Genomic DNA, 13739 nt, shown 5'->3' on the forward strand with positions numbered 1-13739 from the left:
TGATCTTTTATATATTTATTCCTTATGTATATATTCATTTTTATTACAAAACAATTCTTTTTTGAAATAGGCAACTATAAATTTAAAAAATAACAGAACAATCAGCACCTATATCTGCTTCCAGTATACATGAAATGATGGATAGATGAAAGGAAGAAGGAAGAATAAGAGGAAGAAAAAAAGGTTGGTTTTGTTAAGTTAAGACAATGGTTTTCCTGAATAGCTATCCATAAGTAAACTGAAAGTTGGCTATAGTTAGAAAATGCATAAATCATTACAGCTACCTCGTGTTAGATCTGGTTACTTTGGCATTCTCAGTATTCATGGACAGTGCCTTCCACTGTGCAGTTTTGGCCATTTCATCTGATATGTTAACAACTGAGGGATCAACACTGAAGAACAAATACACTTTCTGGTTAGTATTCAGTACTTGCAAAAGCATTAATAGTCATTCCTATTATCTATATCATATTTGCTTTCATCAACTTAAAATTGAGAAAATTCTTTGTCATGCACTTAAACCAAGATCTAGCAAGATAGCAGTATTTTGGAGTTCTATTATAAAGGTCTAAAGGGGAATTGCATCTTTCTTTATAATCAAAACTAGCAATGAGACTAATTAAATTGGCAATGATGCCCAAAGGTGATTATCTTGGCTATAAGTATACTATTGAAATAACATAAAGGAATATATTAATGTGCTTATAAATATAAAAAGTGATACAGCCTCAACTCAGTTAGAAAACTTTTATAATCTGCACAAATTTCAATTGCAGCAAACAACTATCCAAAGTATGTAAAGAAAAATTACAATTAGGATTTAAAAAAATTTTTTTCATAGCTTTTATTTATTTTTTGTGGTACGTGGGCCTCTCACTGTTGTGGCCTCTCCAGTTGTGGAGCACAGGCTCCGGACACGCAGGCTCAGTAGCCATGGCTTACGGGCCCAGCCGCTCCGCGGCATGTGGGATCTTCTTGGACCGGGGCACGAACCTGTGTCCCCTGCATCGGCAGGCGGACTCTCAACCACTGCGCCACCAGGGAAGCCCTTTTTCATAGCTTTTAAAAATCATTAAAAAGAATTCTGGGAAATGGGACACTTTAAAATTAGAAATTAAAATACTTCAACAGATAACACACAAAAAAGGTTTATAAGTACTGCTTTTAGCTGGTATTACCATATCAGTAATATTTTTAGTATGAAGGTGCTACTATATAAAATTTATCAAAATCCAAATACTGTCCTTTCATTATAAGAAACAAATGTAACCATTCCATGTCTCTGTGAAATATTGCAAAAATTACCTCAAGACCCCAAATCCAATAATGAAGATATCCATAATAATTTTGGGCTCAAGGTTGTCAGTTTGGACATGAAAGTACTAGGAAGTTAACAGGAATATATTTGCTAGTCCTTTTTCTTCACCAAAAGGAAAACATTTCATGCAAACAAGCGACAAATACAAATGTCAAATGAGATGTTAAATTAACAATGTGCTGGCAGCCAGGTTATAAATGACTAAAGAGCAGTCACCTGTTCACACTTTAAATCTCACGTCGTTTATGATGTAAGACTGCAGTAAAGAGTGAAGCGGCCACTGGAGACTCTCTAGGAATGGCTGCTTCACTAAGTGAAGTTTTTAAAAGTGCACAAATTTGGACACCCAAATTCACCATGGCAGAGCCATCCAACTTGAAACCCTGTCTACCCCAAGAAAACGTTTTTTTGCTCAGTTGCCAACTTCAAATAACTGAAGAGAGAAGTTCTTGAAGCACTTTCTAGCTTCTAAATGATCTTCTCTAAGAACTTTCCCGTTAGTAGAAATTGAGACCTTTTTTGAAGAAAGTATACATTTTGTTTTTCCCCAAAATAAAACTAGATGGGAAAAATTTTGTCTGCATTAAATAAATTATTTTCATATTTTATAGGACTTTATGGTTTCCAGATGCTTTCATGTTATCTCACTCCATTTTCATGGCAAGTAATTCAAAGCTACTTAAGATTTAAAATTCTGGCAAATAAACAGGTCAGTCAGTTCCTGGCATTCTGGATGTTCAAGTTTTAATCCAAATGACATTAATCATGGTTCACGTCATCATTTAAAAGACAAAAGTAAATATACATATACTCATTCTTTTTGTTAAATATTTGACAGTGTAAGCATGGACTCCATTTAAACTTGTCAAGATCCATGTGTAATCACAGTGAGAAAGAGATAATGCAGGACCTGCAGAAATTAAGTGGCAAACAATCTCAGCAAACTGGTGAGTCACCAGTAACTACCACGGCAGTTCCTATACACTTTTTAGCAACAAAGTCAATACATTAATTCATTTAACAAACATTTACAGAATCTAGAGAAGCAGAGCACTCTATTTGGATATATCAAAATGTCTATACCTGGCATTTAATTTTAGGTATATACAAATTTGAGGGAAAATCATGAAAGGTGACAAAGAATAATACCAATGATACAAGTTAATACCAATGACAAAAGAGAAAAATTACTTGTGAATTCATTTATCAAAACTAATCAACATGTACAAGTCCAAATGTGCCCTTATAAAAACTATAAACATAAGTTAAAAATGAAAAAAGGTTGAAGCAAGATAATTAAATATCAACAAACATTTTCCATTAACTGGTCAAGGAAGGAACCTATATATATTCTAAAACTGACTTTTCTTCTATAAGTGGCCAGTCATAAATAGAATAAATGTGTAGAAGAATCAGGTGTACATAAATAATAGAGGTTTTTAATCTACAAAAAAGCTTACATCTCCCAACCTCTGTACTTAGTTCTTAGATTCAAATATAAATCGCCAAAATCATACATGATAAACTATATATGAAACTTAATTTTTCCCTAGTATGACCCGTCACTGCCAATGCTCAAATCACACCTTTGGAAACCGCAGGAGAGTTCTAGGGCCTCTAAACATAGTCACATTGTCACAGGTTATCAAAAAATGGATTAAAAATGTTTATTTTCCAGCATACACCAACCCCAGTCATAATGAAAGGCAGAAAAAAAAAAGCTGTACTACTGAGAGAATGGGAATATTCTAAGACTGATTTTAAACTTCACTGAAACAGAAGGAGTGATGAACGACAAGACAATCTCTGCTTGGCATGGATGCCAAGGTCTCCTTCACTCCTTCCTACAAGTGAGAAGGGGGATGAGCCAGTGACTTTCTTTTCCACCTACAGGAAGCCCTCCTTTAGCCCACATGTCAGATGCAGTGTTTGTCATCTTTTAAAAAACAGGTAACACGACTTTAAAGAAACATTGCATGGCTTATTCATGCATCTGACATGTAAATGAAGCACATTTTAAAGGATGAAGCTGCATCTCACCTGTATTTTAGCGCCTTAACTGGAATCTGCAAGAGGCTTCCCCCTTCAAATGGAAGATGCACAGTATCTTCACCAGCTTGAAGCATTCTCTCAGCTTCCTTTAAAGCACATACATGAAGAGATTACTTTTCCCAGAATATTTCCAGGAGGACCAATTAATATATTAATATCTTAAAGAATCAGAAAACCAAACTGACATTATTTAATCTGCCATGACTGAAAATTTTACCATGAACACATACTTGTAGCACAAGCTGAAAACCACTTGTAAAGATTAATTTTAAGAGGTTGTAACTTTCACCTCTGTAAGTTAGTCACTGATACTGTTTAAATATCAATTTAGCTACATAAATTTTATTATCAACTATGACACAGGCATACAATGAGCGACAAAATTTTGTGAAACCTCATAACTCTCATTATAATATAAGCAAAACCTCACTTGGATAAGGCAGGGTTTCTCAATCTCAGCAATACTGACATTTAGAGCCAAACAATTGTCTGGGAGGCAGTCCTGTGTATGCAGGATGTTCAGCAGGCCACTAGATGCCAGTAGCAGCCCCTTTTTGACCATCAGAAAGTCACCCCAGGTTGAGAACACCTTAGCTATGAAACAGCCAAAATCATGACACAATTATAATGGGGAGGGGTGGTCAGTACAGGAAAGACAGAAAGAGCATTCTCTCCTCTGTCTTACTGATAGAAATCCCACTACTTGGGGGTGGCGATGCACCCAGTTTTAACAAAAATAATAAAAGATAAAAAAATAAAACCTAAACTAAATTTCCCAGCACTCCTTGCAACTCAGTGTGGTGCCAGTGGAAATTCCTGGATGCCATTTCTGGAGGGCAGGGTGGAGATATCCACGGTCTACCTCCTGCTGTCTCTGATGCTGACATGATAGCTCAAACTCAGCAGCCCTTCTGACCCATCAGGGGATTCTGAGGATGAAAAGTCTATGCCGAGCTGGGAGAAAAGCAGCAGAGTTCCTGATAACTTTGTGGAGCCATCACACCAGATCACTTACTTTCAAGATTCCTTTTATAGGAGAAAATAAGCTCTTGTGTTTAAGCCAGCTTTACTTTTGTTTTGTGATATGCAAATAACCTTATTCTCCCTGATACAGGAATAAGCAAGCAATTTTACCTAAGTATTTTATAAATAGATTATACCCTATTTGAAAAATCATCAAGTTCATAAACATTTACATACATATATAGCTTTGAAGGAAACAAAGCTCTTAAAAATTTTGGAGACTCAATTCAAATGTTTTAATTAGTGTCCTAATTAAAAAGTCAAAATTTTTGTTGAAAAGTAAATACACAACCAGTAATTTTGCCATAAATCAGCACTGAAAAATCAATCGAAACCATGAAAAAATGCCAACAAGCCCTAAACGCATTTGTCTGCAAAACTTTAATAAATGCTTTTCCATAAATACTATGCAATAAGTTATAAATTATGCTGATTTCCCTCAAAAATTAGAAAAAACCCCCAGCAATTCTGAGATCTATTTAAATAGGACCACAACTTTAAAAAATGTATATCTTCTTATCTTTGATTTTCAAACAATATTCTGAATGGGAAAATTAAGTGAGGCACTAAAATCAACAAAATCACCTATGCTACATACTCAAGTGTTTTATTTGTCCTTCTTACTAGGTTATAATATTGAGCTGGTTACTTAAAAAAAATCAAATTCAGAAAAGAGTATTTATGTAAATCTCAGTATACAAATCAACTAAGGGTACATAATATTGAATATAAAGACTAAAGTTTTACTATACTTTCTGTAAAAAGATATTTACTTAAAGTCCTTTTTGTCCTTACACTGGGTTGGCCAAAAAGTTCATTTCCATAAGATGTTACCGAAAAACCCAAACAAGCTTTTTGGCCAACCCAATATATGCCAGATTATTAAAATGCTGTTAAAATTAAAATGTATGCTAAAATGTACTTATGTACATTTAACATAAATGTACATAAAGGCAAGGGATAAAGGCAAGTTGGTAAAATGGGTAAGAGCCTGTGTTTAGGACAAACTACCTACTAACCTCTCTCTCTCTCTCTCGCTCTCTGTTTCCTCATTTGTAAAGTGGGGATAATAAAAGTACCTACACTTTATAATAATAAGGTTCTTAGGAGGACTAAAGGAGTTGATTCCATCAAAGTGACTATAATAGTGCTTGCTACTTGGTACAAAATATTAAAAAAGAAGTGAACAGTGTATATTTAAAATTCTTTTTTTACCTCTTTCTCTTTTTTCTTTTTGTCGTCTTCCTTCTTTTTCTTACTTTCTGGCATGAGATCATCAAGCCAACTAAGCTCTCTCTTTGTGAAACACAGATCCATGAGTTTGCGTACAAAGACTAACGCAAGAACCTTTAAAAAGTGATGGAGAGAATTTTAAGTAACATCTAAAAATATGCAAATTATATCACTTGGAGAAAAAGTATTTATTAAATCGTAAATTGAAAAGTACTTCACATATTTTATTTTAAAATGACTTCATACACCATCTTATTTTTTTGTTTGTTTGTTTGTTTTTGTTTTTACGTGGGCCTCTCACTGTTGTGGCCTCTCCCGTTGCGGAGCACAGGCTCTGGACGCGCAGGCTTAGCGGCCATGGCTCACCGGCCCAGCCGCTCCGCGGCATGTGGGATCTTCCCGGACCGGGGCACGAACCCGTGTCCCCTGCATCGGCAGGCGGACTCTCAACCACTGCGCCACCAGGGAAGCCCCATACACCATCTTATTTCAAAGAAACTGAGTCACCTATTTATCTTTTTCAACTTTCTGCTCAAAGACATAAAGGAAATGAGATTTTTAGCCTTTTCCTATATAAATCCCTTGAACTCTGCATAAAACTATAAAGCAGATTAACCATGATGAGTGTCTTCACAAACATGATTATTAATTTTTATGATTACTTTACATTATGTACATTATTTAAGTAGATATAATTTTTAAAAATCTCTTCAGCAATGCATTAGAGAACCCATTTTCCAGCATTAGGTTTTAACTTTCAAATTATATTAGTGAAAAAGACACGTTATTCTTTAATTTGCTTTCCTTTAACTGCTGCTAAGGTTGAAGATGTTTTCAAATGTTCACTGGACATTTGTATTTCCTCTTCTGTTTTTGTTTTTTACTTAATTTAAAAAAATTCTTATTTTATATTGGAGTATAGTTGATTCACAATGTTGTGTTAGTTTCAGGTGTACAGCAAAGTGATGCAGTTATACATATACATGTACCTATATTCTTTTTCAGATTCTTCTCCCATAGAGGTTATTACAGAATATTGAGTAGAGTTCCCTGTGCTATACAACAGGTCCTTGTGGATTACCTTTTATATGTACAATAGTAGTGTGTATATGTTAATCCCAAACTCCTAATATGTCCCTCCCCACCACCTTTCCCCTTTGGTAACCGTATGTTTGTTTTCTATGTCTGTGAGTCTGTTTCTGTTTTGTAAAGAAGTTCCTTTGTATCTTTTTTTTTTAGATTCCATATATAAGTGATATCATATGATATTTGACTTTCTCTATCTGACTTACTTCACTTAGTATGATAATCTCTAGGTCCAACCATGTTGCTACAAATGGCATTATTTCATTCTTTTTTATGGCTGAGTGACATTCCATTGTATATATAAATACCACATCATCTTTATCCATTCATCTGTTGATGGACATTTAGGTTGCTTCCATGTCTTGGCTATTATATTGTGCTGCAATAAATACTGGGGTGCATGTATTTTTCGAATTATGGTTTTCTCTGGATACATGCCCAGGGGTAGGACTGCTGGATCATACGGTAGCAGCTCTATTTTTAGTTTTCTGAGGAACCTCCATACTATTCTCCATAGTGGCTGAACCAATTTACATTCCCACCAACACTGAGGAGGGTTTCAATTGACTTCTGTTCATGAATTCCTAAAAGTTCTGTGTAGTTTGGACAGAAACACTTTACCTGTCTTATATGTTACAAATATTTTCTCCCAGTTCACTATCTGATTTTAATAAGGACAAACAAAACAATTATCATGTGGTCAAACATATCATCTTTCTTTTACTGTTGGATTTATCTACCTTCTTTGAAAAATTACCTTCAATCACTGGATTATACAAATAATCTTCAAGATTTTCTACTACAATTCATTTTAACATTTAAATCCTGAATTGATTTATTATTTCTTTCTGAATATGATAAGATAGCAACTTTATTTAGCTCCCAGTATTCAGTCAAATCTTCTAATACTATATACTAAATTTTCCCATTTAAATGAATTAACACCTTTAATGAAATAATCCGCTTATGTTATTCAGGCGGTAAATTCTCATATATCCTTACAAATTTCTGGACTCATTAGTCTGTTTTTCTGATCTATTTGTCAATTCCTATGCCAACTTCATACTGTATTAGCTATGCTGACTTGACAGCAATTTGTAAATATTCAGTTATCAAAACACTATGGTGGGCTTCCCTGGTGGCGCAGTGGTTGAGAATCTGCCTGCCAATGCAGGGGACACGGGTTCGAGCCCTGGTCTGGGAAGGTCCCACATGCCGCGGAGCAGCTAGGCCCATGAGCCAACTACTGAGCCTGCGCGTCTGGAGCCTGTGCTCCGCAACAAGAGAGGCCACAATAGTGAGAGGCCCGAGCACTGCGATGAAGAGTGGCTCCCACTTGCCGCAACTAGAGAAAGCCCTCGCACAGAAATGAAGACCCAACACAGCCATAAATAAATAAACAAACAAACAAATAAATAAATAAAAATAAAGGAATTCCCTTTAAAAAAAAAAAAAAACACACCATGGTATTAGCATAGGAACAGTCAAGCCCCTCACCCCCGCACCCAGCTAGGAATTCTGAATTATAATTATCTTTGTTTTGTTATTCTCTGGTATTTATTATATCTTTATCTTTTCATTAATATACAATTTACATATAGTAAATAAAAAAATATCAGGTGTAGAGTTTAATGCTTCTGAAAAATACATGTACTCTTGTAAAGCAACCCCAGTAAGATACAGAATATTTCTACCATCCATGTTGTTGTGGCTCTGGTATTATTTTTCTCTATAAACTTTAAAATTACCCAGTTCACACTGATACCAACCCCCCCCCACACACAAACACACATGCAATAAAACTAGTAGGCTTCATACTTGGAAGTGACATTTTTATAATACTAAGTATGCAAAACAAAGAACATGGTATATAATTTTGAATATTTTTTAGTGACTTTTCACTATTCATTTATAACTTAATTTATCTGTGATCAGGGAATATTAACTGTATAATTTTCACAACTTTTTAATTTTTAAAGATTTTCTTTTTGGCCATGTACATAAACCAACTTTTGCATAATATTTACAAAAGGATGCCTATTCCCTATTTGCAAAATGCAATTTTGAAATGTGATAATTTAATGATTAAATTATGAATAATTATTAAAGTATATGATAATGTAATGAATTATTAATATCATCTATAATCTTTATTACTTTTTGACTTCTAGATCTATTAATTTCTGAAACAGATGTATTGAAATAGCCTATTAAAGAACCATGTTGCTCTGGTTGCTCTGCTTTTTAAGTTAGGCTACCATATTTGCTTCATAAACGTCCTAAACTCTGAAATTGTTTAAAAATACGGAACAGTGTTCTATACCCAAGGACTAAAAATCAAAAACAAACCAAAATTAGAAAATGACAAGCAAATTCAATTTTGAAAACTATTGGTTTCACAGCTAGAAAGGGCTAATTCACATTTCAAAACACCTAAGGTGCTTAAAATCCTTTACTCAAAGTCAATTATAAATATTAGTAAGATAAGTACTACCAAAACACATAAAAATGTTATTAATTAGTGATAAAGTCTGAAAAAAAAAAAAAAAACTTACCATCATGGGAAAAACTACTGCAGCAGCCGAAGCTTTTATCACCCACAAGAGGATCAGACAGGTGAGCTGGACGACTGTGAAGACGTGGACCTTCCAGAGGGGCACGTAGCGGAGGTAAATCAGGTCGGGCTGGTGCTTAGCAGGCATTCCAAATAATTTTATACGGTCAAAAAACTGGATATCGAATGGAAAGCAAAACAAGAAAAAGTTTTCAACAAAAATATCATTTCTGTTACTTAGGAAAAGAAATTGTATTCTGCTTTAGGGTTTTGTGATTTAAACTCTAACTTCCCTGATATGCCGTGATAACACAGGAGAATGTTTCAGTTTACAACATCTTGATCCAAGGAGAAAAAAAAAAAATCAAGGCAACCACTTAAACAAATGTAATTCATTAATCAGAAAACTCAAGTCAAAATGTTTTAAATTGGGGAATTAAAATATTTTGATAAATTTATCTGCTATAACCAAATGTACAAGTCATTTAATCTCTCTGACCTTGTTTTCTAATATGTAAAATAAAAGAGTAACAATCTCCCAAGGTACTTTCTAAGTCTAACATTACCAATTTTATGAAAATAACCTGAGGTAACAATTACTAATTTTTCACCCACTGAAAAGGAAACTATGAGCCAATCCCTTGGTCCTTTTGAGTTTTAATTTCCTCATTTATAAACCGGGAATAAGATCAGCCCTACATAACCCACAAAATTGTTGTAAAACAATCAGCTGAGTTAATGAGATCATCTCTTGACCACTGGAGAGTAGATACTGGACTGTGTTGAAAAAAAAAATGCTGGTGCGTCTGAGATACCTGGCAGCCGGAAGCCGGCAGCTCGGGACCACACGCTGCTCACGGCCGGGACTGGGTGAGTGGTGCCAACCCTGCCTGAGCAGCTACACGTTCTACACTAAGGCTGGATTCACACAAATCCTAATTCATTCTATCAGCTTGTTTCCCAAGAAATACTACAAATAAGACAAAACAGAGTAGTGAAAACACTAGATTCTAGCCTTGGCTCCACTGCTTACTTAGTTAAAAACCTTCAGTAAGTCTATTTCTGTTTCATGATTTACAAAATTAGTACTTCTTCCTTTCATATCCCAAAGTTGTTTTGAGGATCACAGAAAATCATCTGTATACTAGGCTCTATAAACTGTACTGCACCATACAAATGGCAGGTATTACCATGGTTATAGAAGACTAATATCTACATTTTCTTTTTAAGCAACTGAAATTACTGTTCTAACATGTCAGAAATAGCCCCTTTCCCCCCATTCCAATCCTTTTGATCCTCCCTCTTACTATATTAGTCTTCATTGATAGTTACCTTTCATTAGCTTCAATTAAAAATAGGTAAGGACATAACAGTTCATGATCTCACTCTCAGGGGGAAAAAAATGTTCAGTAAGCAATAATTACTTGGAAAATGTGGATTTGAAGTCACTAGTTAACCTGCCCCCAAAATATCAGAGAATAAATCACTACCATCAGAAAAACAATCATTGCAAATATAAAATGTTTAAGTTTTTTTTAGAAAGTTATTAAATGCTTAAGACTTGCCTGGATTCCTTTTAATGAGGAAACTCCCATATAAAGGAAAACACCATACAGAACAGGCATTGGAATAAACTGTAAGTAAAATGACCACAATTAGAACCCATGTTACCAGAACAATTTCACATAAAAAATACATAAAAACATAGTCAGTGCCTATGAGATAGAGTTAAAAGATCTTTCAGTGATGAGACTTTTCTATAACAAAGAAAACTGCTAGTAAACAATAACCTCCTTGAAGAATCATTTACCATCTACATGTTCCCTCCTAAGAAGGGACTGTGTTCCGTGGTTAAGAGCAGAAGTACTACAATCAGACTACTTGGCCTAAAAACCCAGTTTACCTCTTCTTGAGCCTTAATCTCTCTATTTTAGTTTCTGTATCAGATTGCCTTGAAGATTAAAAAACTTCAAATTCATAAAATATTCAGAAAAGCACATGGTACATATCAATCACTCAAAAAGGGTTAGCCATTATTATTACTATCACTACCCCTACAGTGACTGCTATACAATACCATTTACAATACGTATAATAAACAAACACCAGCCTGAAAAAGAATGTCCTTGTTACTTTGGCAGTTAGGGGGATCCCAAACTGCCTACCTAGTCCATGCCCAGACATCCCACAGGAAAGCCAGCAACAGGCCCCATTCATTGATTCAAACACCACAATCAGCACTCACCCAAGGGAGAGACCTATAAAGAAAAAAGACCTAACAGCCAGAGGAGAATCACACTCATTCTCTAGTAAACAACCTCGTATGTCCTTAACTAAGGACCGTGGGAGAAAAGAAAACATATCAAAAATCTAATCAGTATCCTCAGGGAATCTCAAGAAAATATTTAATCCATAAAGCAACTTCAGAATGCTAAGAGAAATGAATAACCAGAATGAAAAAAAAAAACTCCCAGAAATTAAAGATACAATTATCAAAATAATTTAAAAGAATTTTGTAACAACGATTTTGATAAGACTAAAGAGATCAATAAAATGATAAAGAAAATAGAGGAAATTTTAACAGTGAGAGAGAGTAGAGAAGAGGAATGCAACAACATATCTGGAAAGTCTAGTATCTGTCTAATTGAAAGTGAAGAAATATCTAAGAGAAAATAAAGAAAAGGAAATAAAGAACTGAAGAACACTCCCACAGTTAAAGGCATAAGTTTCTAGAGTAAAATGACCCACAGAGAGAGAAGCAAGGTAAATTAAAAGTTTCTATTTACCTAAATATCCTAGTGAAATTTCCAAACTCTAAGAGTAAAAAGGATATTTTGGTAGCTTCTAGAAAGGAAAAAGATGCTTCTGAAGACACAAAAACCAAATAGATATCAGACCTCTTACTAGAACCACTGATCTCTAGGCAACAATAACTTTAAGACTCAAAGAAAAATAAATTTGAAACTTGAAATGAATATCCATCTATCAATCATAGAGGGTAATTTTGAAACATGCAAGAACTCTGAAAGTTTACTAATTATGGTACCAGACATGAAAAAATTACTCAAGGAATTCCTTTAGAAATACAAAAAAGAAATACAAGAAAAAGTGGAACCTGTATATGTACTTTTTTTTAAGTAAGAGAAGTCAACAAATATTAAGAAAACTTCTCAGGTCTTGCGGCTTGGACTATTATTCTGAAACCGCAGGAGTCTGGGGAAATAAGGGTTATTTCTGCCTCTACGCAGGCTGATCACACCGCCTAGTCCTCAGCGAATATTTATTTCATCATAATACTGATTACGTGTTCCCAGAGGGCTTACATTGCTATAATTTAACTTACAGAAAAAGCACAGAGTGTAAATGTTGGTAACCTTTACAATAATAATAAAACTAAAAACACAGCCAACCAAAAACAACTGATGAAAGGGAGAATGGGATGTTTGGGGTAAATCCTCATGAAAGACATAAACTTAGGTCAGAGGCTCTCAAGTTTTTGGTCTCAGGACCCCTTTATACTCCTAAAAAGTACTGAGGACCCTCCCCCCAAATACTCTTACGTGGAATATATATATATATATATATATTGAGAGAGAGAGAGAGAGAGAGAGAGAGAGAGAGAGAGAGAGAGAGAGAGAGAGAGAGGGAGAGAGAGACATAGGTATAGATATATAAATAGGTATATAGGTATGTGGGAAATAGATATTCACCATATTAGAAATTAAAAGAAAAATTTTAAATAGTTTTTTTATTTTATTTTTGGCTGTGTTGGGTTGCTACACGCGGGCTTTCTCTAGTTGCAGAGGGCAGGGACTACTCTGTGTTGCAGTGCACAGGCTTCTCATTGCAGTGGCTTCTCTTGTTGCAGAGTACGGGCTCTAGGCACATGGGCTTCAGTAGCTGTGGCGTACGCGGACTCAGTAGTTGTGGCGCACGGGCTTAGTTGCTCCACAGTATGTGGGATCTTCCCAGAACAGGAATCAAACCCGTGTCCTCTGCATTGGCAGGCAGATTCTTAACCACTGCGCCAGCAGGGATGTCCCAATAGTTATTTTTAAACTCACTTTGAAATAATAATAAACCTATTACAAGTTAATATAAAAAACATATTTTTACTGGAAAACTATAATTTCCAAAGAACATAAGATTAGGTGAGAAGGGCAGCGCTGTTCTGTATTTCTGTAAATCTCTTTAACGGGTGGCTTAACAGAAGACGACTACACTCTCATATCTGCACCTGCATTAAATCTGCTACAATATATCGTTCTGGCCAAAGTCTATGAAGACAACCCGGCCTCAACACAGTCACATAAATGGGAAAGGGAGGCTCCTGCAGACCCCGGACAGAGTGTCAGGGACTCCCAGAGGTCCTTGAACTAGACTTTAAGAATCACTGTCTTAGGCAAAGAGATTCAGTCTAAAGATAATAAAGTGAAAAATAAAATTATAAAAGTATATAAATCTATAATGGTG

General features: G+C 35.0%; 1 protein-coding gene across 5 annotated transcripts in view; it reads right to left on the reverse strand.

The window, feature by feature from the left end:
- The window catches only part of SLC4A7 (solute carrier family 4 member 7), a 124234-nt gene that overhangs the window by 5766 nt on the left and 104729 nt on the right, over positions 1 to 13739 (reverse strand). For 4 of the 5 annotated variants that reach the window (XM_019946899.3, XM_019946900.3, XM_019946898.3 and 1 more), the window contains 5 exons: positions 10832 to 10900; positions 9268 to 9441; positions 5609 to 5740; positions 3359 to 3456; positions 285 to 392 (listed from right to left, as the gene is read on the reverse strand). In XM_019946899.3, coding sequence (XP_019802458.2) covers positions 285 to 392; positions 3359 to 3456; positions 5609 to 5740; positions 9268 to 9441; positions 10832 to 10900 — 581 coding nt within the window. The remainder of the gene's footprint in view (positions 1 to 284; positions 393 to 3358; positions 3457 to 5608; positions 5741 to 9267; positions 9442 to 10831; positions 10901 to 13739) is intronic. The other variant, XM_033864503.2, reaches the window with a different exon arrangement.

This window comes from Tursiops truncatus, chromosome 10 (assembly GCF_011762595.2).
Source record: "Tursiops truncatus isolate mTurTru1 chromosome 10, mTurTru1.mat.Y, whole genome shotgun sequence".
NCBI classification, from domain to species: Eukaryota; Metazoa; Chordata; class Mammalia; order Artiodactyla; family Delphinidae; genus Tursiops; species Tursiops truncatus.